The sequence below is a fragment of the Hippoglossus stenolepis genome, chromosome 19, assembly GCF_022539355.2.
Source record: "Hippoglossus stenolepis isolate QCI-W04-F060 chromosome 19, HSTE1.2, whole genome shotgun sequence".
NCBI lineage: Eukaryota > Metazoa > Chordata > Actinopteri > Pleuronectiformes > Pleuronectidae > Hippoglossus > Hippoglossus stenolepis.
The window spans coordinates 20434740-20462507 of NC_061501.1; the positions used below are offsets into that span (position 1 = coordinate 20434740).

At 45.1% G+C, this 27768-nt stretch overlaps 3 protein-coding genes across 15 annotated transcripts in view; 2 read left to right on the plus strand and 1 right to left on the minus strand.

The window, feature by feature from the left end:
* Window positions 1–15913, plus strand: part of LOC118098535 (receptor-type tyrosine-protein phosphatase mu) — an 89976-nt gene extending 74063 nt beyond the window's left edge. For 6 of the 12 annotated variants that reach the window (XM_047344644.1, XM_047344648.1, XM_047344649.1 and 3 more), the window contains 13 exons: window positions 5401–5488; window positions 5883–5959; window positions 7329–7365; window positions 8371–8468; window positions 9763–9879; window positions 10096–10250; window positions 10349–10484; window positions 10585–10734; window positions 10866–11039; window positions 11834–11964; window positions 12292–12417; window positions 13846–14009; window positions 14257–14393. In XM_047344644.1, the coding sequence (XP_047200600.1) occupies window positions 5401–5488; window positions 5883–5959; window positions 7329–7365; window positions 8371–8468; window positions 9763–9879; window positions 10096–10250; window positions 10349–10484; window positions 10585–10734; window positions 10866–11039; window positions 11834–11964; window positions 12292–12417; window positions 13846–14009; window positions 14257–14258 (1455 nt within the window). In that variant the 3' untranslated portion in view covers window positions 14259–14393. Of the gene's footprint in view, window positions 1–293; window positions 303–5400; window positions 5489–5882; window positions 5960–7328; window positions 7366–8370; window positions 8469–9762; window positions 9880–10095; window positions 10251–10348; window positions 10485–10584; window positions 10735–10865; window positions 11040–11833; window positions 11965–12280; window positions 12418–13845; window positions 14010–14256; window positions 14394–14682 lie in introns of those variants that run through there. The other 6 variants (XM_047344643.1, XM_047344645.1, XM_047344647.1 and 3 more) reach the window with 2 other exon arrangements.
* A 334-nt stretch (window positions 15914–16247) lies between these two features.
* On the plus strand, window positions 16248–20527 carry LOC118098735 (zinc finger protein 596). 2 transcript variants are annotated; one of them, XM_035142828.2, is made up of 4 exons: window positions 16248–16429; window positions 16956–17163; window positions 18308–18622; window positions 18931–20527. In XM_035142828.2, the coding sequence occupies exons 2-4, from the start codon at window positions 16956–16958 to the stop codon at window positions 20352–20354; spliced, it is 1947 nt and encodes a 648-aa protein (XP_034998719.2). In that variant the 5' UTR covers window positions 16248–16429; the 3' UTR covers window positions 20355–20527. The 2 variants fall into 2 exon arrangements, with proteins under 2 accessions (XP_034998719.2, XP_047193851.1); XM_047337895.1 differs by lacking the exon at window positions 16248–16429 and adding an exon at window positions 17250–17299 and having other exon boundaries at window positions 16964–17163.
* A 113-nt stretch (window positions 20528–20640) lies between these two features.
* Window positions 20641–26741, minus strand: chodl (chondrolectin). Its single transcript, XM_035142829.2, has 8 exons — window positions 26603–26741; window positions 23709–23884; window positions 23316–23488; window positions 22948–23105; window positions 22813–22857; window positions 22641–22724; window positions 22390–22486; window positions 20641–21900 (listed from the first exon to the last, which is right to left on the minus strand). Exons 1-8 carry the CDS (start codon window positions 26739–26741, stop codon window positions 21819–21821), a joined length of 954 nt encoding a protein of 317 aa, XP_034998720.1. The 3' UTR covers window positions 20641–21818.
* Window positions 26742–27768: the final 1027 nt, after the last annotated feature.

Genomic DNA, 27768 nt, shown 5'->3' on the forward strand with positions numbered 1-27768 from the left:
TGGTCTGAAGGGAACTGGGAACAGTGTGATTCAGGATCCTGAGTTCCAGTCTGACCACAGAACCTTGTACGTGGTCTGAAGGGAACTGGGACCAGTGTGATTCAGGATCCTGAGTTCCAGTCTGACCACAGAACCTTGTACGTGGTCTGAAGGGAACAGTCGTAAAGACTCTGTTTCATTTAGTTTGATCATGAACCAAACTCTGATCCAGCAGCTTCGATCACGATGTTTAAACTGACTGTTGTCTCCTGATCCCTCATGCTGCTCCTTTAATAACTAATGTGACTGGACAGCTCAACGAGGTAAGACACAACACACACATAGACACAACACACACACACAGACAGAACACACACACAGACAGACACACACAGACTGTAAATACATTTTATATCATCAAATAAACTAATTCAAACCAAACTGATCAGAAACACTTGAAGAAACATCAGTGAGATGAGAACGACCTGAAATGACAGAAACATATTTGACAAACATTTATTTCACGTGTACTTTGATTTTTTTAGTTTGGTCCCATCTGCTAACATGGAGGAGGGTTATGACCTATACTGTAGCCAGCCACCAGGGGGCGATATAGACCTTTTGGTTTCACTTTTATATGCACACACACACACACACACACACACACACACACACACACACACACACACACACACACACACACACACACCGTCAGCAGTCATTATTTCAATTCTTTTTTATTTTTCCCTCCCTTTGTTCCCTGCTGTCAATCATGTCAAACTGTGTGTGTGTGTGTGTGTGTGTGTGTGTGTGTGTGTGTGTGTGTGTGTGTGTGTGTGTGTGTGTGTGTGTGTGTGTGTGTGTGTAAGTGTATGTGTGTGGTTTGATGGATGTCTGGAGCTGTTAGACTGCACACACACACACACACACACACACACACACACACAAAAGGCTGCAGGCAGTTTAATGAGCGACGTATGAAACCTGCTGTGGATCAAAGTGTGTGTGACAGTTTCAGAAGAATGTCCAGTTTGTCTGTTTTTAGAGAAGGATTCAGAGCAGACGTGTTTCAATCTGAATGAATCTCTGGTTATCATCTGGTTCAGGTTATCATCTGGTTATCATCTGGTTCAGGTTATCATCTGGTTCAGGTTATCATCTGGTTCAGGTTATCATCTGGTTCAGGTTATCGTCTGGTTATCATCTGGTTATCATCTGGTTCAGGTTATCGTCTGGTTATCATCTGGTTCAGGTTATCATCTGGTTATCATCTGGTTATCATCTGGTTCAGGTTATCGTCTGGTTATCATCTGGTTCAGGTTATCATCTGGTTCAGGTTATCATCTGGTTATCATCTGGTTATCATCTGGTTCTGGTTATCATCTGGTTCAGGTTATCGTCTGGTTATCATCTGGTTCAGGTTATCATCTGGTTCAGGTTATCATCTGGTTATCATCTGGTTCAGGTTATCATCTGGTTATCTGGTTATCATCTGGTTCTGGTTATCATCTGGTTATCATCTGGTTATCATCTGGTTCAGGTTATCATCTGGTTATCATCTGGTTCAGGTTATCGTCTGGTTATCATCTGGTTATCATCTGGTTCAGGTTATCGTCTGGTTATCATCTGGTTCAGGTTATCATCTGGTTATCATCTGGTTATCATCTGGTTCAGGTTATCGTCTGGTTATCATCTGGTTCAGGTTATCATCTGGTTCAGGTTATCATCTGGTTATCATCTGGTTATCATCTGGTTCTGGTTATCATCTGGTTCAGGTTATCATCTGGTTATCATCTGGTTCAGGTTATCATCTGGTTATCATCTGGTTATCATCTGGTTCAGGTTATCATCTGGTTCAGGTTATCATCTGGTTATCATCTGGTTCAGGTTATCATCTGGTTCAGGTTATCATCTGGTTATCATCTGGTTCAGGTTATCATCTGGTTCAGGTTATCGTCTGGTTCAGGTTATCGTCTGGTTATCATCTGGTTATCATCTGGTTCAGGTTATCATCTGGTTATCATCTGGTTCAGGTTATCATCTGGTTCTGGTTATCATCTGGTTCAGGTTATCATCTGGTTCTGGTTATCATCTGGTTATCATCTGGTTATCATCTGGTTCAGGTTATCATCTGGTTATCATCTGGTTCAGGTTATCATCTGGTTATCGTCTGGTTCAGGTTATCATCTGGTTATCGTCTGGTTCAGGTTATCATCTGGTTATCATCTGGTTTCATCAGGTTATCATCTGGTTATCATCTGGTTCAGGTTATCGTCTGGTTCAGGTTATCGTCTGGTTATCATCTGGTTCAGGTTATCATCTGGTTCAGGTTATCGTCTGGTTATCATCTGGTTCAGGTTATCATCTGGTTCAGGTTATCATCTGGTTCAGGTTATCGTCTGGTTATCGTCTGGTTATCGTCTGGTTATCGTCTGGTTCAGGTTATCGTCTGGTTATCATCTGGTTCAGGTTATCATCTGATTCAGGTTATCGTCTGGTTATCATCTGGTTATCTTCTGGTTCAGGTTATCATCTGTTATCATCTGGTTCAGGTTATCATCTGATTCAGGTTATCATCTGGTTCAGGTTATCATCTGGTTCAGGTTATCATCTGGTTCAGGTTATCGTCTGGTTATCATCTGGTTATCATCTGGTTCAGGTTATCGTCTGGTTATCATCTGGTTATCGTCTGGTTCAGGTTATCGTCTGGTTCAGGTTATCGTCTGGTTATCATCTGGTTCAGGTTATCGTCTGGTTCAGATTATCATCTGGTTATCGTCTGGTTATCATCTGGTTCAGGTTATCATCTGGTTCAGATTATCATCTGGTTATCATCTGGTTCAGGTTATCGTCTGGTTCAGGTTATCATCTGGTTATCATCTGGTTCAGGTTATCATCTGGTTCTGGTTATCATCTGGTTCTGGTTATCATCTGGTTATCATCTGGTTATCATCTGGTTATCATCTGGTTCTGGTTATCATCTGGTTATCATCTGGTTCAGGTTATCGTCTGGTTATCATCTGGTTCAGGTTATCATCTGGTTCAGGTTATCATCTGGTTATCGTCTGGTTCAGGTTATCGTCTGGTTATCATCTGGTTCAGGTTATCGTCTGGTTCAGGTTATCGTCTGGTTATCATCTGGTTCAGGTTATCATCTGGTTCAGGTTATCGTCTGGTTACCATCTGGTTACCGCCTGGTTATCGTCTGGTTATCGTCTGGTTCAGGTTATCGTCTGGTTCAGGTTATCATCTGGTTCAGGTTATCATCTGGTTATCATCTGGTTATCATCTGGTTATCATCTGGTTCAGGTTATCGTCTGGTTCAGGTTATCATCTGGTTCAGGTTATCATCTGGTTCAGGTTATCATCTGGTTCAGGTTATCGTCTGGTTCAGGTTATCATCAGGTTATCATCTGGTTCAGGTTATCATCTGGTTATCGTCTGGTTCAGGTTATCGTCTGGTTATCATCTGGTTCAGGTTATCATCTGGTTCAGGTTATCATCTGGTTATCGTCTGGTTCAGGTTATCATCTGGTTATCATCTGGTTCAGGTTATCGTCTGGTTCAGGTTATCGTCTGGTTATCATCTGGTTCAGGTTATCATCTGGTTCAGGTTATCGTCTGGTTACCATCTGGTTATCGTCTGGTTATCGTCTGGTTATCGTCTGGTTATCATCTGGTTCAGGTTATCGTCTGGTTCAGGTTATCATCTGGTTCAGGTTATCATCTGGTTCAGGTTATCATCTGGTTATCATCTGGTTATCATCTGGTTCAGGTTATCGTCTGGTTCAGGTTATCATCTGGTTCAGGTTATCGTCTGGTTCAGGTTATCGTCGGTTCGTCAGGTTATCATCTGGTTCAGGTTATCATCAGGTTATCATCTGGTTCAGGTTATCATCTGGTTCAGGTTATCGTCTGGTTATCGTCTGGTTATCATCTGGTTCAGGTTATCATCCGGTTATCATCTGGTTCAGGTTATCGTCTGGTTATCGTCTGGTTCAGGTTATCATCTGGTTCAGGTTATCGTCTGGTTATCGTCTGGTTCAGGTTATCGTCTGGTTCAGGTTATCATCTGGTTCAGGTTATCATGTGGTTCAGGTTATCATCTGGTTCAGGTTATCATGTGGTTCAGGTTATCATCTGGTTCAGGTTATCATCTGGTTCAGGTTATCATCTGGTTCAGGTTATCATCTGGTTCAGGTTATCATCTGGTTCAGGTTATCGTCTGGTTATCGTCTGGTTCAGGTTATCGTCTGGTTATCATCTGGTTCAGGTTATCATCTGGTTCAGGTTATCGTCTGGTTCAGGTTATCATCTGGTTCAGGTTATCATCTGGTTCAGGTTATCATCTGGTTCAGGTTATCATCTGGTTCAGGTTATCATCTGGTTCAGGTTATCATCCGGTTATCATCTGGTTCAGGTTATCGTCTGGTTATCGTCTGGTTCAGGTTATCGTCTGGTTATCATCTGGTTCAGGTTATCGTCTGGTTCAGGTTATCATCTGGTTCAGGTTATCATGTGGTTCAGGTTATCGTCTGGTTCAGGTTATGATCTGGTTCAGGTTATGATCTGGTTCAGGTTATCGTCTGGTTCAGGTTATCATGTGGTTCAGGTTATCGTCTGGTTCAGGTTATGATCTGGTTCAGGTTATGATCTGGTTCAGGTTATGATCTGGTTCAGGTTATCATCTGGTTCAGGTTATCATGTGGTTCAGGTTATCGTCTGGTTCAGGTTATGATCTGGTTCAGGTTATCATCTGGTTCAGGTTATGATCTGGTTCAGGTTATGATCTGGTTCAGGTTATCGTCTGGTTCAGGTTATGATGTGGTTCAGGTTATCGTCTGGTTCAGGTTATGATCTGGTTCAGGTTATCATCTGGTTCAGGTTATGATCTGGTTCAGGTTATCATCTGGTTCAGGTTATCATGTGGTTCAGGTTATCGTCTGGTTCAGGTTATGATCTGGTTATCGTCTGGTTATCGTCTGGTTCAGGTTATGATCTGGTTCAGGTTATCATCTGGTTCAGGTTATCATGTGGTTCAGGTTATCGTCTGGTTCAGGTTATGATCTGGTTCAGGTTATGATCTGGTTCAGGTTATCATCTGGTTCAGGTTATCATGTGGTTCAGGTTATCGTCTGGTTCAGGTTATGATCTGGTTCAGGTTATGATCTGGTTCAGGTTATCATCTGGTTATCGTCTGGTTATCGTCAGTGTGAGTTCAGACGTCTCTGGCTTCTCTCTGCTCCATCTCATAATTGGACATAATCATCTGCTCTGACCATAAAACCATCGTCTGTGTGTTTGTTCAGGGAGAGAAGAGAAAATCAAACACTGAATTATTCATCAAGTCGACTCAGTTTCTGTTCTGTTTTCACATCGTCTCTCTGTCTCCTCGTCTCTTTGTCCCTGTGTCTCCTGCAGAGCTTCTTTGAGGGACAGTCCGCTCCCTGGGATTCTGCCAAAAAGGACGAGAACCGCATGAAGAACCGTTATGGAAACATCATCGCCTGTACGTACCTGACAGGTTCCTTCACCTGGACCTGAACCAAGTTCAGAGGCTGATAGTTACTGCCTGGCTCAGCGGCACTGTGGCAGCATCAGTGTATCAGATGTTTGACAGACAGACGTCAGTGTTAACAACCTGCTGCTCGTTTCTCTTCACTATTTTATTATTTATCGACGTGACGCAGCAACTAAAGTTTTTATTCAACTCATTTCTTTCATAATTTCATGTTTTAATATTATTAAATTGTTTATTAAATCACATTAATTTTGATAAATAATGTTTGAACGTACGTGTTGCTAGTTTAGTTGAGTCTAATGAACTGTTCATTGATTTATTATTAGATTATTTATTGCGCAGAAAATAATCAGGTGTGTGTGTGTGTGTTTGTGTGTGTTAGACGATCACTCTCGTGTTCGTCTGCAGCCTCAGGACGGAGAGAGTGGGTCCGACTACATCAACGCTAACTATGTGGATGTAAGTAACACTCACTCTCACACTCACTCTCACACTCACTCTCACACTCACTCTCATCACACTCACACTCACACACACACACACACTCACACTCACTCTCACACTCACACTCACTCTCCTCACTCTCACCCTCACTCTCACACTCACTCTCACACTCACACTCACTCCTCTCACACACTCACTCTCACTCCTCACACTCACTCTCACACTCACTCTCCTCACTCTCACACTCACTCTCACCTCCTCCTCACTCCTCTCACTCCTCTCACACTCACTCTCACACTCACTCCTCTCACACTCACTCTCCACTCCTCTCACACTCACTCTCACACTCACACACACACACACACTCACTCTCTCACTCACTCTCACCTCCTCTCACTCTCACTCCTCTCACTCACTCTCACACTCACTCTCACACTCACACTCCTCTCACCTCACTCTCACACTCACTCTCACCTCACTCTCATCTCTCACACTCACTCTCACACACTCTCACACTCACTCTCACACTCACACACACACTCACACTCACTCTCACACTCACTCTCACACTCACACTCACACACACACTCACAACTCACTCTCACACTCACACTCACTCTCACACTCACTCACACACACTCTCACACTCACTCTCACACTCACTCTCACTCACACTCACTCTCACACACACACACACTCACTCTCACACTCACTCTCACTCACTCTCACACTCACTCTCACACTCACTCTCACTCTCACACTCACTCTCACACTCACACACACACTCACTCTCACACTCACTCTCACTCTCACACTCACACTCACACACACACACACACACTCACACTCACTCTCACACTCACACACACACACACACTCACTCACTCACACTCCCTCCCACTCTCACACTCACTCTCACACACTCTCACACTCACTCTCACTCACACTCACTCTCACACTCACTCTCACTCTCACTCACACTCACACTCACTCTCACACTCACACTCACACTCACTCTCACTCTCACACACACTCTCACTCACACTCACTCTCACACTCACTCTCACACACACACACACACACACACACACACACTGTTTCTTAGCTCCTTCAACAGTCGAAGTGAAACATCCTGGTTGACTCTGTTTCCATGCCGACGGTCGTCATCAGTCAGGGTTGGCTGCTGTTGACTCTGTAAACAAACTTCCTGACTCTCAGTGAGTGTGTGTGTGTTTGTGTCTTTGTGAGGACCAGTTTCAGATTCATACCATCATACTGAGGACATACTGGTTTATATTGAATCTGGTTTAGATTCTGTGACAGACTGATGTGGTCTCATCTGTTTGACCTCTGACCTCATCTTGTTCTTCTTCTCTTGACTCAGGGATACCACAGACCCAATCACTACGTCGCCACCCAGGGTAAGAAGAGAAGAAGACACTTTACAACTCTGACTCCAACAACACAAGCTTCATACACCACAAATATTAATATGATTCATTCAATACGCACATAAGACTGTGTCACTGACTGGGAATGACATCATCATGATGTCATGAAGAACAATCCTCCACTGATCCAGTGAGAAGTCAGAGTGAACAGAACTTCATGTAGAATCTGGATGTTTTTAAGTTTCCCTCAGTATCACAGTGATTCAGTGTCTGTTCGTCACTGAGCTCACTGCAAACAGGAAGTGATCACAGTCAATTCAGCTGCTTTTATTTTGAAAGAATCATCAATAATATGTTAATATAAACTTTTAAACCAGCTGTTCTACAACATGTTCAGTAGAATGTATTTCAGAGTGTTTTATTTGTTCTATTATTATCTTTTATAAACGTTTTACTTTTTATCAGACGGTTGAGTTTTAAAAGTAGCTCTTTAATAAATGTGTGATAATCTACACACACACACACACACACACACATACACACAGACACACACACACACACACACACACACACACACACACACACAGCTCTCCAGGTACAAATCCTCCTCCTGAATAAACCTGAGTGTTTGTACAAACATGTCAGTGTGTGAGCATGAATATGAAGTGTGTGTGTGTGTGTGTGTGTGTGTGTGTGTGTGGGTGTGTGTGTGTGTGTGTGGGTGTGTGTGTGTGTGTGTGTGTGTGTGGGTGTGTGTGTGTGTGTGCTAGCAGCCGATTCTCGCTGTAAAACACTTGAGGACAGGAATGGATTAGCATGAACTAATTAGCTCGTCAAAACACAGACTGTCAACAGTGATTAAAAACATTGTGTTTGTGTGTGTGTGTGTGTACGTGCACTTAATTTGAATAAATTAAAACAGTCATTATAATTCATGTACAGCTCCGGTGTCGTCTGCTGTCTAATATGTTTACTTGTGTGTGTGTGTGTGTGTGTGTGTGTGTGTGTGTGTGTGTGTGTGTGTGTGCGCCTCAGGTCCAATGCAGGAGACGGTGTATGATTTCTGGCGGATGGTTTGGCAGGAGAACACCGCTGCCATTGTCATGGTAACCAACCTCGTGGAGGTGGGGCGGGTATGTCGTACACACACACACACACACTCACACACACTCACACTGATTGTTGTGACCATCTGGTTGTTTTTCCCTCTCTGATGAAGTTTGGGACTTCATGTCCCAGAGTGCATCTGTCACGTGTCTCCTCTTTGTTTAAAAGTTTATTCCTGAAAACTTCACCAGTGAATCTACAGCTATTTCTGGTTTGAATATTCACATGAAGCTGCAGCTGAAGGAGGATGTGTATCACAAGTACATGATATATATATATATATATCACATCTGAAGTTACTGTATATCACAAATATTTTAATTTAACAGCATCAAATTCACATATGAATGTCACGATAAATGAAAAAAGAATATAACAAATGTGTTGACATCATAAATGACAGTTTTACACATGGACTCAAAGTAACACACGTACGTGCTGTAACACATCAAGGTTTGTGTATAAAATAGACTGTAAATAAAGATGGACGACATGACAGCTGCTAAAGTGAAACCAAAATGTCTCTATCGCCCCCTGGTGTCTGGCTGCAGTAAAAACAGATGTCATGATTGACAGCTGACACTGACACAGGATTGGTTAAGAGTGTGTGTGGGCGGGACCTCTATATCACAGCTCCACCCCACGATCACTACTGCTCAGATGAGATATTGTAGCTTCATTTCTGGAGGAAATGTTCTTCTTCTTCTTCTTTGTTTGGTTTATTTGTTGCAACACCGCCATCCACTGGATCTGCTGGAGGAAGTAAAGCCATGTCACTGTCTTTATTTACCGTCTGTGGTTCATCACTTTACCTGCATCGCCCCCTTCAGGACAAACTTAACACTCTGAGACCAGTCGTTCTGCTCTGACACACACGCACACACACACACACACACACACACACGGACACACAGACACACACACACACACACAGCTAGCAGCATGCTCCCTGTCCCAACTCTCATTACCCAGAAGGCACCTGGGATCTGTTCCCGCTCTCCAGAAGAGTCACAGACGGGGATTGTGGGATAGATCAGGCTGATTATCTCTGTCTGAATTTCTCTGTCACTTTAACCTGATTTGTTCTGTCGCTGGTTCTCTACTGTTCACCTCGTTGGTTGCCGTAGTGACAGTGTCATTAGCTCAGCAGTAATAAGCTGTTAATGAGGGAGGGGAGGGGGCGGAGCATCTAATGAGATTTTTATATCATCTGCTTTTGTTCGGTTTAATTAACGACTCAATTTATTCCTTCCTGTAAATCAATAAACAAGTGTGTGTGTGTGTGTGTGTGTGTGTGTGTGTGTGTGTGTGCGCGCGCAGGTGAAGTGTTGTAAGTACTGGCCTGACGACACAGAGATCTACGGCGACATGAAGGTGACGTTGATTGAGACTCAGCTGCTTTCAGAGTACGTGATCCGAACCTTCGCTGTGGAGAAGGTGAGACCAGACACACACATCTAACACACACACTTCGGTACTCTCCTCTGTCTCCTGGACGATACAGCTGATGACCTTTACTTTGACCTTTTACTTTTGTGTATTGACGAGGTGACGATGTCATCATTCAGTTGAGTGTCATGTGGCAGGATGTGGCGCCCCCTGCTGCTGAGGTCTGTGAAACTCTCTCTCTCTCTCTCTCTCTCTCTCTCTCAGAGGGGGGTGGCAGAGATCAGGGAGATCCATCAATTTCATTTCACCGGTTGGCCCGATCACGGCGTACCGCTTCACGCCACTGGCCTGCTGGGATTCATCCGACGTGTCAAGGCCAAAACTCCGCCCACTGCTGGCCCCACCGTGGTTCACTGCAGGTACGCACACTTTAACGTCCGACACATATTGATACTGAAGCTGCTTCATATACACATCTTCATGTGTGTGTGTGTGTGTGTGTGTGTGTGTGTGTCAGTGCGGGGGCGGGGCGGACAGGTTGTTTCATAGTGATTGACATCATGCTGGACATGGCTGAGAGAGAGGGTGTGGTCGACATTTACAACTGTGTCAGAGAACTGAGAGCCCGAAGAGTCAACATGGTCCAGACGGAGGTAACACACACATATTCAGTATAACCTGTCAATCAAACCTGACAGGAGGGAGGGGTGTGAGGAGCGTCTCATGAACACAGTGCCCCCTGTCTGTCCTCAGGAGCAGTACGTCTTCATACATGACGCCATCTTGGAGGCGTGTCTCTGCGGCGACACAGCGATTCCAGCCAATCAGCTGCGGTCGGTTTATTATGAGATGAACCGATTGGATCCTCAGACAAACTCCAGCCAGATCAAAGAGGAGTTCAGGGTAATTGATCATTGATCGAAGTATTGATTATAAACTGTTTGTTCACTGTAAGTAGATTTACTGATGGTTAATGACGTGATTAATATGACGTGTGTGTGTGTGTGTGTGTGTGTGTGTGTGTGTGTACTCAGACTCTGAACATGGTGACACCGACGCTGCGGGTGGAGGACTGCAGCATCGCCCTGTTGCCTAGAAACCACGAAAAGAACCGCTGCATGGACGTGTTGCCTCCGGACCGCTGCCTGCCGTTCCTCATCACCATCGACGGCGAGAGCTCCAACTACATCAACGCTGCGCTGATGGACGTATGTAACGCACCTGTCACATGGTCGTCCTCTGCAGTGCAGCAGGCTCCGTTAAAGGACTCTGTTTATTTCATTATGTCTCAGTGTCTTCGGGTTGTTTGTCTCATCCTCGTGAACACGATATCTCAGAAAGACCTCGAGGGAATTTCTTCAAATTCTGTTGGAATCAAAATGAACTGATTAGATTCAGAGGTCAAAGTTCACAGTGACCTCATATGAGTCTGGAAAAAATATGTATGTGGACTGCTCTGATTGGTTGATGTAAAAAACCATGAGGGGTGATTTGAGTTTGTTATAACGACAGTTCCCATGATGCTTTGGTCATGAAGCCTTCACCCATACAAAGATGATTCCAGTCAGGACTTTTATTTTGAAAAACAGCATGGGAACCAGAGCTGTGTGAGTGTGTGTGGTGTGTGTGTGAGTGTGTGTGTGTGTGTGTGTGAGTGTGTGAGTGTGTGTGTGTGTGTGTGTGAGAGTGTGAGGTTGTGTGTGTGTGTGTGTGTGTCAAACACTGAGTGAAAGAGAGAGACAGCAGTGTCAGCATTGTGAGTTAATGGAGGGTTCACACACACACACACAAACCACAGCACTGTACATCACACCCTACCATTTCACTAATAAACAGCTATGTTGTCATGGAAACCAACCAAATACCTGACCACAGAATGTGTGTGTGTGTGTGTGTGTGTGTGTGTGTGTGTAAGAGAAGAAAATAAGAACCCACTCATTGTTGTTGCTATTTGTGTGATGTCATTTCCTGTTTGAACTGTATATGGTGTTTGATGTAACAGAGCTACAAGCAGCCGTCGGCCTTCATCGTTACCCAGCATCCTTTGCCCAACACAGTAAAAGACTTCTGGCGTCTGGTGCTTGACTACCACTGTACGTCCATCGTCATGCTGAACGATGTTGACCGGCTCAGGTACACACACACACACACACACACACACACACACACACACTCACACACTCACACACACACACACACACACACACACACACACACACATATAAACACATATACTGTACACACACACACACACACACGTCTCTCTATAGTTGTGACGACAGTCATTCCTTAACCCACCAAGTCAGTCCATTGAATTTGTGAGGACTCGTCAAAATGTCCTCACAATGATCGTATCGAACCAAAATTGGCCTCATAACTATAAAAGACACACACACACACACAAACAGTCAGACAGATTATTGAGTATTGATGATATGTGTGTGTGTGTATGTGTGTCAGCTGTGTCCTCAGTACTGGCCGGAGAATGGCGTCCATCGTCTGGGTTCGCTGCAGGTGGAGTTTGTCTCCGCTGATCTGGAGGAAGACGTCATCAGTCGCATCTTCAGGATCTACAACACGGCCAGGGTGTGTTTGTTTTACACTGCAGCGCCACCTCCTGGCCTCTGTGGGTCCACAGTGTGTGTTCAGTTTGCTAACATTAGCTTAGCTGTTGTTAGCGTCACTTGCTAACAGTCGACTGTGTTAACTAGTGTTAGCTGAGTGTGAGTGTGTTTGTGTGGTGTCTATGTGTGTGTGTATGTGTGAGGGTACGTGTGTGTGTGTTTGTGTGAGGGTATGTGTGTGTGTTTGTGTGTGTGTGTGTGTGTGGTGTAAATGTGTTTGTGTGGTGTATCTGTGTGCGTGTGTTTGTGTGGTGTATATGTGTGTGTGTGTGAGTGGTGTATATGTGTTTGTGTGGTGTATATGTGTGTGTGTATATGTGTGTGTGTGTGTGGTGTAAATGTGTGTGTGTGTGTGTGTGTGGTGTAAATGTGTGTGTGTGTGTGTGTGTAAATGTGTGTGTGTGTGTGTGTGTGTGTGTATGTGTGTTTGTGTGGTGATATGTGTGTGTGTGTGTGTGTGTGGTGTAAATGTGTGTGTGTGTATGTGTGTGTGTGATGTAAATGTGTGTGTGTGTGTAAATGTGTGTAAATGGTGTGTGTGTGTGTATGTGTGTTTGTGTGGTGTATATGTGTGTGTGTGTGTGTGTGGTGTAAATGGGTGTGTGTGTGTGTGTGTGTATGTGTGTGTGTGTGTGTGTAAATGTGTGTGTAAATGTGTGTGTGTGTGTGTGTGTGTGTAAATGTGTGTGTGTATGTGTGTGTGTGATGTAAATGTAATTGTGTGTAAATGTGTGTGTTGTGTGTGTGTATATGTGTGTGTGTGTGTGTGTGTGTGTGTAAATGTGTGTGTGTGTGTGTGTGTGTGTGTGTGTGTGTGTGTGTGTGTAAATGTGTGTGTGTGTTTGATCCAAACCTCCATTTTCTCTCCTGTTTCACCAGATTTAGATCAGATCGTGTTTGATTTAAAGCTCTTCACCTCCCCGTCGGGCTGAGTTTAAGTTTAGATGCGTTTGATTCGTGCCTCATTTCCTCCCTGTGTCTCATAATATTTTGGCTGTGCTTGATCCAGACTCCCCTCCCCACCCGCCCGGCTGTAGCAGATCACACTTAGATTTCAGTGCGTTTAATTGAAACACTTTCTCCTTCCTGTTCACATGTGTGTTACGATCTGTTTATCTTCTCCTTTACTTCCTCATTTCCATCCCTCCTTCTTTCCATCTCCACCTCCTCCTTTTCCTCTCTGTCCTTTCCTGTTTTCCTTTCTTTTTCTCCTCTCTTCCTCTGTTTCACTTTCCGTCCTTGTGTTCCTTCCTCTCATTTCTACCCCCTTCTTACTTTCTTTTTTCTCTCCTCCTCTCCTCTTCCTCACTTTCTGTCATATTAGAGTTTGTGTCGTGTTAATTGTGGGGTGACTTTGTTTTGACCACCCTGTCCTCCCTGTGTGGTGCAGCCTCAGGACGGGTACCGTATGGTGCAGCAGTTCCAGTTCCTGGGTTGGCCGATGTACCGGGACACGCCCGTGTCCAAGCGCTCCTTCCTCAAACTGGTTCATCAAGTCGACAAATGGCAGGAGGAGTACGACGGCGGCGAGGGGCGCACAGTGGTGCACTGCCTGTACGACCACAAGCACACACTCACACTGTATTAACACTGGTACTGTAGTACTGCTGGTACTGTAGTACTGCTGGTACTTGTAGTAATACTGGTACTTGTAGTAATACTACTACCGTGATACACACACACACACTAACACTGTTGGTAAAACTGAGCTGATCTTTTCATCAGTGGTGATTTGTCTCCATCATGTGTTGAAAAGTGGAACAACAGTTAACTCCTCCCTGCTCTCTGGTGCCCCCTTCAGGAACGGCGGCGGTCGCAGCGGTGTTTTCTGCAGCATCAGCATCGTGTGTGAGATGTTGCGACAGCAGCGATGTGTCGACGTCTTTCACGCTGTTAAAACTCTGAGGAACAACAAACCCAACATGGTGGACCTGCTGGTAAACACACACATTATTTATTATGAAAATTCATATTCAAGAATTTATCTACTTCTTATTATTATCATCATCATCACATATATTCATATTGTCCTTGTTTTATTTTATCATTGAAAATTAATTATTCTTTTTTCAGATCAATAAATAAATACATTCATACAAATTATTGTTTTTATCACAATCATCATGATTTAATTAAAACCGTTTATGTATAAAAGTTGTTATTAATATTGCAAACATCATGATTTGTCACACATGTGTTGACCTCTGACCTCTGATGACCTCTGCAGGAACAGTATAAATTCTGTTATGAAGTTGCTCTGGAGTATCTCAACTCTGCTTAACTTCAACAAGAATCTTCATCGTGTTCACCCTCCTCCAGAAGATGAGAAGGAGGTTTACTACTGACTGAAGGAGTAGAGGAGGAGGAAGAGGAGGAGGAAGAGGAGGATGTATTTGCACTGCCTTGTCAGACTGAAGTGTGACGTGCAGCATGGACACACACTCACTCTGTTTGATCTTATTGTGTCACGTTGTTGTGTTTGTATTGTTTCGTTGTGTTAATGAACCAAAACAACGTCAGAGTCTGTGATTGATCAGATCGATAATCAATACCTAACCCCCCCACACACCCAACCAGACAACTGCACCCTCAAAATAAAAGCAGCTGAACCCACTGTGATCACCTCCTGTCCTGTCAAAATAAAAGCTGAGTGGATGACATCATGATTGTTGGATAAGATACTAAAATGATCGATGAATCAATAATCATCTCACACATCAGCGCTTCTTCTTCAGTTCCAGCTGAAGTGAGGTTTGTGTTTCAGAAGCAAGAGTGGACTGAGAACTGAGGCCTGTGGGACACCGTACATTCAACTATAAAGTTTTAACCTTAACGATCAGCTGATCGATGATGAAACTCAGCAGCTCGTTCTGACAAAACCACCTCAACTCACCGTCCACTTCCTTCAGCTGTGTTTCCACGGCAATGAGTTGTTTTTTTTATTTCCACAGAGAAAAGGTGTGTGAAGATGTTTGTCCGTCCTGTTGTGTGTCTTCTTCGTTGGTGCTTGATGTCGACGGTCTCAGTCGTCAGCAGCCATTTGTTCATATTGTAAATAAATCAACAGGAAACAGGAAGAAGAATATTTATTCCTTCAGTCGTGGTCGGTGTCGTCATGGTTGTTCTCCAGAAGCACAAAGAGAGAGAGAGAGAGAGAGAGAGACAGAGAGACAGAGAGAGAGACAGAAAGACAGAAAGACAGAAAGACAGAGACAATTATGTTGCATGATTTTAATCGTTTGAGCAACTGAACCACAGTTACACCAGGAAACGACTCAACTCTGCTGACACGTGGCTCTGGGTTGGTTTAACTCTGGTTAAACGTGGCTCTGGTGGGTTGGTAGTGTTGCTTGAACCCTGTTAGTTTATGGCTCTGGTGCTGATGAGAACTTTATTGTGATGAATTATATTATTTATGTTGTTATGTATATTCCAAATAAAAATCTCTATACACACGTCACCGAGTCTGAGTCTGAAAATACAACAGTCACTGGATCACTGGACGATTATACCACTATATTATTACATCATTATATTATTATATGAAATTCATCTTTTTAACTCGAGTCACGACACGTCTGTCTCAGTTGATTCTTTGTTTCTTCTGTTGTTCTGGATTCTACAGATAAAAGCCCAACAGTTCAAAAACACACGCACACACTACATCAGCTGACCCTTAGCTATCCCTGAAGAAACTGTAACCTGAAGAAGAAGAAGAAGAAGAAGAAGAAGAAGAAGAAGAAGAAGACCGTTCAGTCGACCTGCAGTTCGTCCTTTGGCCTGTGGAGGCACCGTCAAGCCGCCGGACCCGGATGAGAAGCAGGAAGCAGCAACAGAAGAAGAAGCAGTGTTTCCGGTGTGGCCCGTGGTTCCGGGGGTGTCCGAAGTGAAACCGGAGTTTTTATTTTTAAGTCTTATTTGGTTCAGACGTTAAGTCGGCGTCACGGTGTGCGCACGAGCTGCTCCGCTCTCAGGTAAACCGGAAACATCCACCTTATCCTTCCCGCCTCGGTAACGCGTTAGCATCATGCTAATGATAGCATGTGTAGCATCCTTAGTGAGTTCCAGGAAACAGCTGATCAATGAATAATCAAGTCATCGATCACCTCACATCTCCTTGACGTCATCAAAGTTCATTATAGCGGGATATTGTCTGTTCAGGCTAATCACTGAATGACGTCATCAATACCACAGTAAATAACCTCCTGTGATTGGTTATGGATCATCTGATTATTGATCTGTTTGTGTAGATTTGAACTTGTAGCTGAATGTTGGTTTATTGGTGACATTACCTCTGTTCCCAGTGCATGATGGGATACTGAGTCCTCAGGGTTTCATAGAACACCGCAGTGACCAGGTCACCTGACCAACACCTGAGCCGCTGCCATTTTGGAGGCGGACTTTCCAGCTGGCGATGAACTGAGCATCTGACTGTTGCCATGACGATGGTGATTCTATGATGGTGACCTGTCCTCTGATTGTGTTACGGTGCTTGTTAAGATGTCGTCTGGACTTGTGGCGCCCCCTGGAGGAGGAGAAGAGATCTGCGAGTTCCTGCTGCGAGTGGAGGGGGAGAATGGCGTGAGGAGGAGGGAGGTGGGCTGTCAGTGGGAGAGTCCACAGCAGGAGACGAGGGAGGTGGGATGTCAGAGCGACTCAGCTCCAAGGAGAGACGCTGGCGTCCAGGTGGACCTGATGAGACATTTAGGTGAGGTGTCCTGCCCCCTGCAGGTAGACGAGTGTAACTACATCTTCATGTTCTGTTTCATGTCACCTGTGTTTTATTGTGAAAAGTCAGGAGGAAGTGATGAGGAGGGGGCGGACCCGAGCCCCTCAGTGTTTAGGTGCGTTCAAGTTGATGCGGTGCTGACTTAACACAATGCATGCTGGTTAGAATTTGTCTGACTTCATCCAGCGCTATTTATTTATATATATATATATATATATGGATTTATAACCGCAGGTCGGGTGTGTAGGGTCTTAAAAATTAACATTTCTGATTAATAGCGGATGTGTTCAGGTGAGTGAAATAAGCCTCATACATCATTAATGTGTAAAATAGTAATCACGTTCTCTAAAATGTAAACGACAAACGAAGAGAATCCAGTGCCGCCGGGCGCATCTTGGTGACAGGATGCAGGCTCATATGAAAACAGGGAGAGATGTACTGGGTGAGTTAGGGGAGGATAACCACACATAGTTTTATTACTTTTATCCTTGAAGTAGCCTTATCCTATGAAATTATTCAGGAGATAGTTTCCAGATTTACCTGGTCACAGCCCCCCCCCCTCTGGGACTCGAACACGCACCAAAGTGACTCTACACTGTTGTGTGGTGCACACTCTCCTTAAAGGGAAGGATAACGGAAGTTTAACTCAATGACTGGTTGGTGAAGTTGATCTCTAACTCACCCAGAACATCTCAATCTCTCTGTTTCCAGATGCTCCGACACATCCGGTCACCAAAACACCAAATGCTCTATATATATATATATGTATATATATATATACACACACACACACACACACACACACACACACACACACACACGTCAGAAGTTGGAGATAAAAGAGAAAATGAGACAGAAAATGTAATGAATATACGAGCGACAGTGTTTAAGAACGGAAACAGGCTCAAAAGATGAAGACATTGTTGAAAAGAAGGGTCAGTTCAGTCGCATGTTCCTGTTTCTATGGTAACCATGACAGTTGTCTGGATGTAGTGAAGACTGACGGTGGATCAGGAGCCGGGGCCGAGCTCATGTTTGGCCCCGGCTCCTGTGAGACGTGCGGTAATGTGTTTGAGACACAAGGTGTCAGCAGAAGATGAGTTTTGTGTTTATTCGTCTGCAGCCTCGCCTGCAGCGTCACCTGCGATGCTGCTGCAGTGTTTCTCAGTCAGATCTGACGGACCAGACGGGGGCGCTCTGCTGCAGCACTGCACCACAACCCGCACCAGAACCATCAAACCGGCCATCAGGCTTTCCCCGAAACTCACAGAGTCCAGGACCCAGAGGAGACCTCCGAGCTCCGACACTGCCAAACCAAACCCGCCTCTACGCCGCCGCCGCCGCCGCCGTCACCGCCGCCACCACCGTGAGTCACCTGATACTGACCCAGAGGACGAGGTGGAGGACACAGGTGATCCTAACTGGACTCCACCTGCAGGTGAGAGAATCATATCACATTTTATTAATTTATGATAAAATGTTTTAATCCGCAGTAAATCACATGAATTTAATTTGTTGTTACATTTTTATGATATTTAATAATTTATTTATTTCATAACATTCTTTTTTTCATGTTTTTTTACATGTTGATGTTAAGTTTTTATTTTGTACTTTATCCTGTAAAATTCAGTATTTGTGATTTAATTTCCCACAAATTGTTTTAATATGTTGATAATTGATTTATTATCTATTTGAATCATTTTGAGTTTTTCACCTCCCCCTCTGTCTCCCCTCTGTTTTCCCCAGATGGCGATGCTCCTTCTCCGTCGGCCCCCGGGGACGTGGGGCTGGACTCGGAGTCCCGGCATGGCCCTTTCGTGAAGCTGGAGGTGGACAGCATCATGTGTGACGTGTGTGGCAAAGTGATGAAGAACAAGTCGAGTCTGGCACGTCATTCCTTCATCCACACGGGGAAGAAGCCGTTCGCCTGCCACCTCTGCGACCTTCGCTTCAACCGCCGCGACAATCTGCAGCACCACCTGACCCGGCTGCACCCCAACGGCATCACCAAGCTGGAGAAGCAGCGCGAGGTGCAGGCGTGGCTGTGCGCTGTCTGCGGGAAAACCTTCAACTGCAGGTCCAGGCTGAAGGCACATGAGGTCGTCCACTCAGGGGTCAAACCTCACCACTGCGACCTCTGCCCCAAAGCCTACATGAGGACAAACGACCTCGAGCACCACAAGAAGAGCGTCCACGTGCAGGGCTCCTTTGAGCCTCAGCGGCCGAGCTCGCTGCTCTGTGACTTGTGCGGTAAAGAGTTCAAATGCAGGTCGCAGCTCGTCATCCACTTTCAGACACACACCGGCGAGCGGCCGCATCTCTGCGACATCTGCGGACGCAAGTTTGCCAGACAGCATCAGCTCAAACGTCACAAGATCCTGATCCACGCCAAACAGCTGAAAGGACAGGAGAACCCGCCGTACGACCTGCCGTTCGCCTGCAGCGTCTGCGGGAAGCGGTTAAAGTCTAAAGCACTTCTCGCTGCTCACACCCACATCCACACCAGCGAGAAGTCACACCGCTGCGGCGTCTGTCTGCGCAGCTTCCAACGCGCCACCTGCCTGAAACAGCATCATCTGCGCGTCCACCTGAAGGTCAGAGTGAACAATGCGCCGCATGCTGCCAGGTACAGGAAGTGCACAGCACAGGCGAAGATGTTCCCGTGTCCCATCTGCAGCAAAATGTTCAAATTTAAGTCTCTGCTGGCGAGTCACTCGTTGATCCACAGCGAGATCCGGCCTTACGCCTGTGACTTCTGCAGCCGCAGCTTCAGACGCCTCAGCCACCTGAAGAGACACCGTGAGGTCGTCCATGCCAACGGAGCGCGCCCGCCACAGAGCTTCATCTGCCACATCTGCGGCAAAGACAAGAAATGTCGCTCGCAGCTTGACAGACACGTCATCATCCACACCGGGGAGCGGCCGTTTGCCTGCAACCTCTGCACCGCTCACTTTAACCGCAGCGGGAACCTGCTGCAGCACAGGAAGCGCATGCACGGTGTTGGGAAGCCACCGCCTTCTGAGGAAGCCCCGCCCATCCTGTTTGATGATGACATGACGTGCAAACAGGAAGAGACGGTGGTGGCCGTCGACGCTCCGGCTGAGCGGTTTGAGGTGGCAATGATTGACGAGATGGAGACGGAGGTCGTTCAGGAGCTCGTTGCTTCCTGACGTCTGTACTTCTAACCTCGAACTGAAAACGTGCGAGCCGACGCACGTTTAGAGGAAGTGACTTTGTCTTGATAATAAATTCTGTCGTGACTCTTTGATGAACCTGAGAATGATCTGATGATCAGTGATCGATCAGTTATGGATTGATTCAGAATTAAACGTGATTCAGAAAACTTTTCTTCCTTCAGTTCATCTTTGTTAGATCAAAGGTTTCGCAGCTTTTAGCCACATGACTCATCGAGGCGTCTGATTTGTTGAATTTTAAATAACATAATAACAAACTGAGTCACAGAAACGTTTTTATTGATGTCACAAACCGACGAGCTGAAGACTCACAACACACACACACCTACGTACAGAGTGGGGGTTGGGGAGTCACGCTGAACTGAGGCGTTTCCATGGCAACAGGAAAAATAAACAGCCCTCTGAGACAAATTGTGATTGGTGAATATGGGCGATACAAATATAGTGTGACTGAATTTGATTGATTGAAAATCTTGTTAATTTTCTCATTAGAATTAATTGATTTAGTTTCTGCTTTAATTCAACAGATTTTAAATGAAAACGTTTAGAGTGTAACAAGTTTCTCTTTGCACTGAGTCACTTCGTGATTACGAGCTCTACGTTAACAAGAGAGCTAAAGCTAACAGCTAAACCAGACTGAGGGGAAAGTGTAAAAGCACAGAATCAAATCAAAGCCTGAATAGATTTGTTTCTGTTCGTCAGAGCGACGTCAGGAGATGTTCACGGTGCGTTCAGGTCACGTGGGAACAGACGGTTCTCTTCAGGGCAGACGACGACAGGATGATGTCATCACAGGTCAGACGTGTAATAACTGGTTTATAAAAATGAATCAACAGCTGCATTACATCAGTTTAGTTACATTACAGAAAACAAACATGTCCATAGGGTTATCATTAACATGAGATTAAGCTAGCTTGTTCCAGTCTTTATGCTATGCTACATTAAACTACATTTTCTGAACACTTCCTCCTGAACGTCTTATCCCTGATCACCAAACACGTCATTTCATTGGAGTGTCCAGTAGGGGGCACCCTGACATCCTGTAGATGTCTGTGCAGTTGATTGTATAGTTCGACGTGATTTTCAGACGCGGGTGCTCCTCTGGCGCCACCTTCAGGTCACTGTATTTACTGTTAATTAGCATGTTAGCATTTAGCCTGGTAACAGATGGAGAACATGTCAAATATGATACCTGCTAATGCTACGTAGCCTCAGTAAAACTTTCTGAACAAGTTTGTTTTATCTCTGATTGTTTAAATTAACGGATAACCCCCCCTCCCCCACGCTTTAGATCAAATGCTCATTAGCATGTTTAATTAAGCATGAGTGGGCGGGCGTAACATGATACAACCACTGGAAACGAGCACGATTATTGGCTAAGCTGTCAGGTGATGTCATCCCTCTGCCAGCAGCATGCTGTGATGTCAGGGGGCGGAGCTTTCAGACCACCATGCTGTCGGCCTTGGGCGCTCTGGAGATCCACAGATGTGATTGGTCGGTGGCGGTCTTTGTGCGGGGTTCACTGCGGGGAGACAGATGACATCATCATCATCCAGCCCATATTATTTTCAATAGAACTTTTTTTCAATTTTAACAAGTCAAGCAGTTTGATCCCGGAGAACAGCTGATTTTCAGATGTCACTTCCTGGAAACCGTTCTCTGCTGTTCTGAGGAATCTGCTCGTCACGTGAGTTCCAGGATAAAAGAATGAGATGATGTGAAACACGTCGGTTTCATGTCGTTCTCTCCTGGAAACATCCTGGTTCTTAACAGTGAAAAAGGAAGTGACCTGATTCAGAACCTGGAGAACAGAACAGCTGATTCAGGAGAACGTCTGGAATCAGCTGAACCGATGCCAGGTATCAACACACTCACACTGAGCCAACTGTAAATCATCTTTAACGAGACGGCTCGTTAGAGACTTTAAACTATTATCACTGACAAAGCTACACACACACACACACACACTGCTTCCTCAGCAGGAGCAAAAGAGGCTGCTGGGAAATTTTACCTTCTGCTCAACATCTGAAAACAACATGTCCCAGAAGCCACCAGGATGAGCAGCAGCAGGGGGATTGTGGGAATGATTACGTAGACCAGTAACATTCCTGAAGAGGAGAGAGAACATATGACTGTTTCCTGTTTATAAACAAGCCACGTGACATCACTGATCGTTAACGATGACATCACAGTCACTGAACCACGAAGCAGGGTTTGAGGTCATCAGGATAACTTCAGGTTTTCAGGTTTAGATGTTCATACCTGAAGCTGCAGCCGTGGTCACCTGAGGCCGAACCTCCTCGCTGCCCGCAGGCTGTTTAACCACACCTCCACCTGCTGTCGACTCTGAGGACACAACACACTGTTGTTATACACTTTGACCTGAAGGTGGCGTCACAGAGTCCTGTGTTAAGACCTAAGTTTTCCTGCTCACCTGTGTTCCGTCCTCCAGGTGTGTGACCGGTCACATCATCACGTTCTGAAAGAAAGACAACGAACGAAAAAGGAAAAAGAACAAATCCAACAAACTTTAATTTATCAGAGACTGAAGCTGATTGGCTGATGGTACCTGGTTTGTATTTGCAGATGAAGTTGTGTTTCATGTTGCAGCGGTCGTCGTTCCATTGGTAGAGATAAGCCCCACCCAGACCAGGAAATGCAGTTGGCTGATGGTACATGACGACGCAGGCCTCTCCTCCACAGGACGGCTCGTCAAAATACCAGTTCCTATGACATCATCATCAGTGTTATTACGTCATCAGTTTTTCGTTTTGTTGAGAGTTTTCTTGTCGCTCTGTCGTGTTCTGACACGTTTACGGTCTGACGACAGTTTCATGGTGTGGGACACGTCACTACTTCCTGCTGAGCTCAATGTGATTGGACGCTGGGTTTTAAACACTCATTTCTCTAAATGTTTGTGGGTCTGATGTCAATCACCTGAAAGAGGCGGAGCTACCGTCGGTCCACAGGTAGAGCTGCGGACAGGAAGTAAAGGTGCCGAGTTCAGGATGAGCCTGATCGACTCCGTCCACACGAGTGAGACCGATCCAGAAATCACCGTCAGCTATACCTCCTCCCCCTGCACCTCCTCCTGCTCCTGAACGAAGCTCCTGGAGACGAAGAGGCGGGAGATGAGAGAAGGGATGGAGAAGATGGAGAAGATGGAAGGAGGGAATGAGAGGAGGGGATGGAGAAGATGGAGAAGATGGAAGGAGGGAATGAGAGGAGATGGAGAAGATGGAGAAGATGGAAGGAGGGAATGAGAGGAGGAGATGGAGGAGAAGACGGAGGAGACGCAGGAGGAGATGACCAGGTGTGTGTGTGTCTCACCTGCAGCAGGTTTTCGATGTCCGTCTGCTCGGCCGGACTCTCGATGCTGAGCAGCGACCCTCCGTCCATCTCACAGGCGCGACACGCCTCCCTGAACGCAACACGACTCGACACGTCGTGGAAATATGCGATCTTATAGCAGGGACGGTCAGGAGCACCTGAACACACCGTCTGACCTGAGAGACACGGGATGTTTAAACCTGATCCAAACCAGGAAGCTGCTTCTTCTTCCCATTGGTCCGTGAGTACGATGTTTCTCACTCGACCCCGAACAAAGAATATTGTTTCAATTGAACCTAAGAAACTTTGACTCCCACCTACAGGCTCGCGTTGACATTACTGTTAACCTTACTGTTACTTTTAAAGTTACTGTTTATGTTACTATTACTGTTAACATCAACGTTACTGTTGACGTGAACGTGAACATTACTGATACTGTGGCCCCGGTGCTACACACGGGTTCGACATCAAACATCCAACACGTGTGTGAAGGCATCACCTGGAATTGACCTGCAGCTAAGATACATCCACAACCAGGTCAGAGCCAACGACAGACTGTTAATAAAGATAGATGGATACAGTACAGGTCATAAACCCTCCTCCATGTTAGCAGATGGGACATAAACCAAACTAATAAATCGAAGAAGACGTTAAATAAATGTTTGTCAAAGATGTTTCTGTCGTTTCAGGTCGTTCTCATCTCTCTGATGTTTGTTCAAGTGTTTCTGATCAGTTTGGTTTGAATCACTTATTTGATGATATAGAAACAGACTGAGACGTGATGATTGACATCACCACAAGATGGCAGCGTTTGTACCTGAGATATTTTAGCTTCATTTCTGGAGACTTGTCATCGTCTTCATTTACTTTTGATATTTTTGATTCCTCTGGATCTAACTACAGACGACGAATAAACAAGCTGAGACAAGGAAAAGGAGGAGGAGGCATTTTCACAACTTTCACAAAATCTGCACAGTATTGTGTGTGTGTGTGTGTGTGTGTGTGTGTGTGTGTGTGTGTGTGTGTGTGTGTGTGTGTGTGTGCGTGTGTGCGTGCGTGCGTGCGTGTGTGTGCGTGCGTGTGTGCGCGCCACGTGCGTGTCTGTGTGTGTGTGTGTGTGTGTGTGCGTGCGTGCGTGCGTGTGTGTGTGTGCGCGCCACGTGCGTGTGTGTGTGTGCGTGCGTGTGTGTGTGTGTGTGTGTGTGTGCGTGCTGTGGAGCTGCAGTGATTAATACACAGTCTGGTTAGCGTCACACACACTAAGAGCTACTTTAAGTGATTAGCTGGATTCTCTTCTGCACCATCATCACTTTACTGTTAAAGCCACTAAAGAAGAAGCTCCTTATATAGATCTCCTACCCCCCCCCCCACCCCAACTCAGTGAAACCCATTGAAACCAGAGCATCAGTCCGTTCACACCTCCACCAACAATCTGCACCAGATCACACACTCATCAGTCGGATTGTTAACATCATGAATCATTATCTGAGAAATCAGAAAAAACATTTACAAATGTTTAATCTCACAAAAAAGAGAAAAAATACTGGATCTGCGGGTGGACAGGACAGACAGACAGACGGGTGGACACAGACAGACAGACAGATGGGTGGACACAGACAGACAGGCAGACAGACGGGGTGGACACAGACAGACAGACAGATGGGTGGACACAGACAGACAGCGGTGGACACAGACAGACAGACAGACAGATGGGTGGACACAGACAGACAGACGGGTGGACACAGACAGACAGACAGACGGGTGGACACAGACAGACAGACGGTGGACAGACGACAGGGTGGACACAGACAGACAGACGGGTGGAAAGACAGACAGACAGACGGGTGGACACAGACAGACAGACAGATGGGTGGACAGACAGACAGACAGACGGGTGGACACAGACAGACAGACAGATGGGTGGACAGACGGAGAGACGGGTGGACAGACCGACAGACGAACTGAGGTCGAACGACCACCGACTATAAATAAATATCAAAAGTAAATGAAGACGATGACAAGTCTCCAGAAATGAAGCTAAAATGTCTCGGATACAAACGCTGCCATCTTGTGGTGATGACGTCATTTGCAGTCAGAGTCTGAGCAGTAGTGATCGTGGTATCAAGGTCCCGCCCATACATGCTCTCAACCAATCCTGAGTCAGTCTCAGCTGTCAATCATGACGTCTGTTTTTTATCATCAAATCACTGATTCAAACCAAACTGATGAGAAACACTTGAACAAACATCAGTGAGATGAGAACGAGCTGAAATGACAGAAACATCTTTACAAACATTTATTTAACGTCGACTTTGATTTGTTAGTTTGGTCCATGTCCCATCTGCTAACATGGAGGAGGGTTTGTGACCTGTACTGTAGCCAGACACCAGGGGGCGATGAAGCTGTTGTGTTGTCCACCTTAATTTACAGTTTTTAGTTCTATTTCTCTGCTGTTTCACTCAGATCCGTATTAAATGAGTCCATGTGTTGTTATTGGATGTTTTTTAACAGAATAAAAGGAAATTAAAGAAAAAAAATTACAAACATCAGGATTTTTTTTAAATAAATGTAACTACTTAATTAATAATGTGAGAAAAAGCTAAAATCTTTAATAACGGATGAGACATGTTTTAAATGTTTTATCTGTTTAATTTTGTGTTGTTAATTTAATTAGTTCATCTTCATTTATGTTTAACATGTTTTACTCTTAAAACCCATTTAATGTGAAAAATATTAAAGTTCAGAATTCATCGAAATCAGTTTATTTATTTAATTTTTGTCCTCAAACAAACCTTAAAATCTAAATCATATATCTAGAGCTAGATCAATCTCCAAAAACTGTTAACTAACACACACTCACAACATAGTGTTTGACATTTATTTTCTTAACTCACCGCTCAGCACCCGAGCTCCATCCACCCAGGTGACCATTATCGCCATGACAACCGCGAAGACCCGCAGCATCACCGGGTGAAATAACATCGAGAATAATGATATAAATAAAAGTGTTTCAGTGGAGATTTTATCTCTCATAAAATTTCAAAATAAATGTCCTGCTCCTGGTTTGTTGTGTCCATCTTTGCTCGTGTTTGTCTGAAGAAGTGAAGCTGGAAATGTTTCTGTCTGTGAACACTGCTCACATCAAACTCCTCCCTCACCCTCCCTCACTCCTCACTCCTCCCTCACTCCTCCCTCACCCTCCCTCACTCCTCACTCCTCCCTCACTCCTCACCCCTCCCTCACTGCTCTGGATCGATCGGCCCCATGGGGCCACAGATGTAACCTCCTCCTTCATTAAGCCCTGGGGGGCCACACACACATACACACACAGTTTAATTCACTTACAGCAGCTGATCTATTCATGACCCCCCCCACACACACACACACACACACACACACACACTCGTGTGATAATGTTGCAGTTATGGGAAACTCTCGTCTTTGATCCGTGTGAATTTTCTCTCATCTTCATGTTTATATTGATTCATGTTCACAATAAAAAACTGGAACTGAAAATGTTTGTCGTCACTGACGAAAACACAGACACTTCAGCTGCTTTTATTTTGAAAGAACAGGAGCTGGTCACAGTCAGTTCAGCTGCTTTTATTTTGACAGTTCGTTTTGAGAAATGTTCACAAAACCATAAAAACAGAAAAAATAAAAGCACAGATTCAGAAAGCGTGTGACATCCGATGATGAAAATCTTTGTGTTGAGTGAAACGTGAGCTGTGATGTGACAGAGACACTTTATTCTTCCTCTCATGCAGAATGGAAATCAATAGAAGCCTGAGCTGGTTTAATGTCGCTCACTCGTCTGAATCGACTGCGTGTGGATTGTCCCTGAACGCAGCACGGAAACATTCATTGGCCATAAAGACCTTTTCACCCTCGTCTGTGTCCGTCCGTCTGTTCATTAGTGTCCAACTGGGAGTCGTTGTCCTGTCACATTTCTTTCTGAACATCTTTCAGACGTGTCCTCTCGTTCTCTGAATTTTTAAAGATGCTAAAACTCAACTCAATGACTCAAACTCTACTTCATCAGTTTGGGAAATGAGGAAAC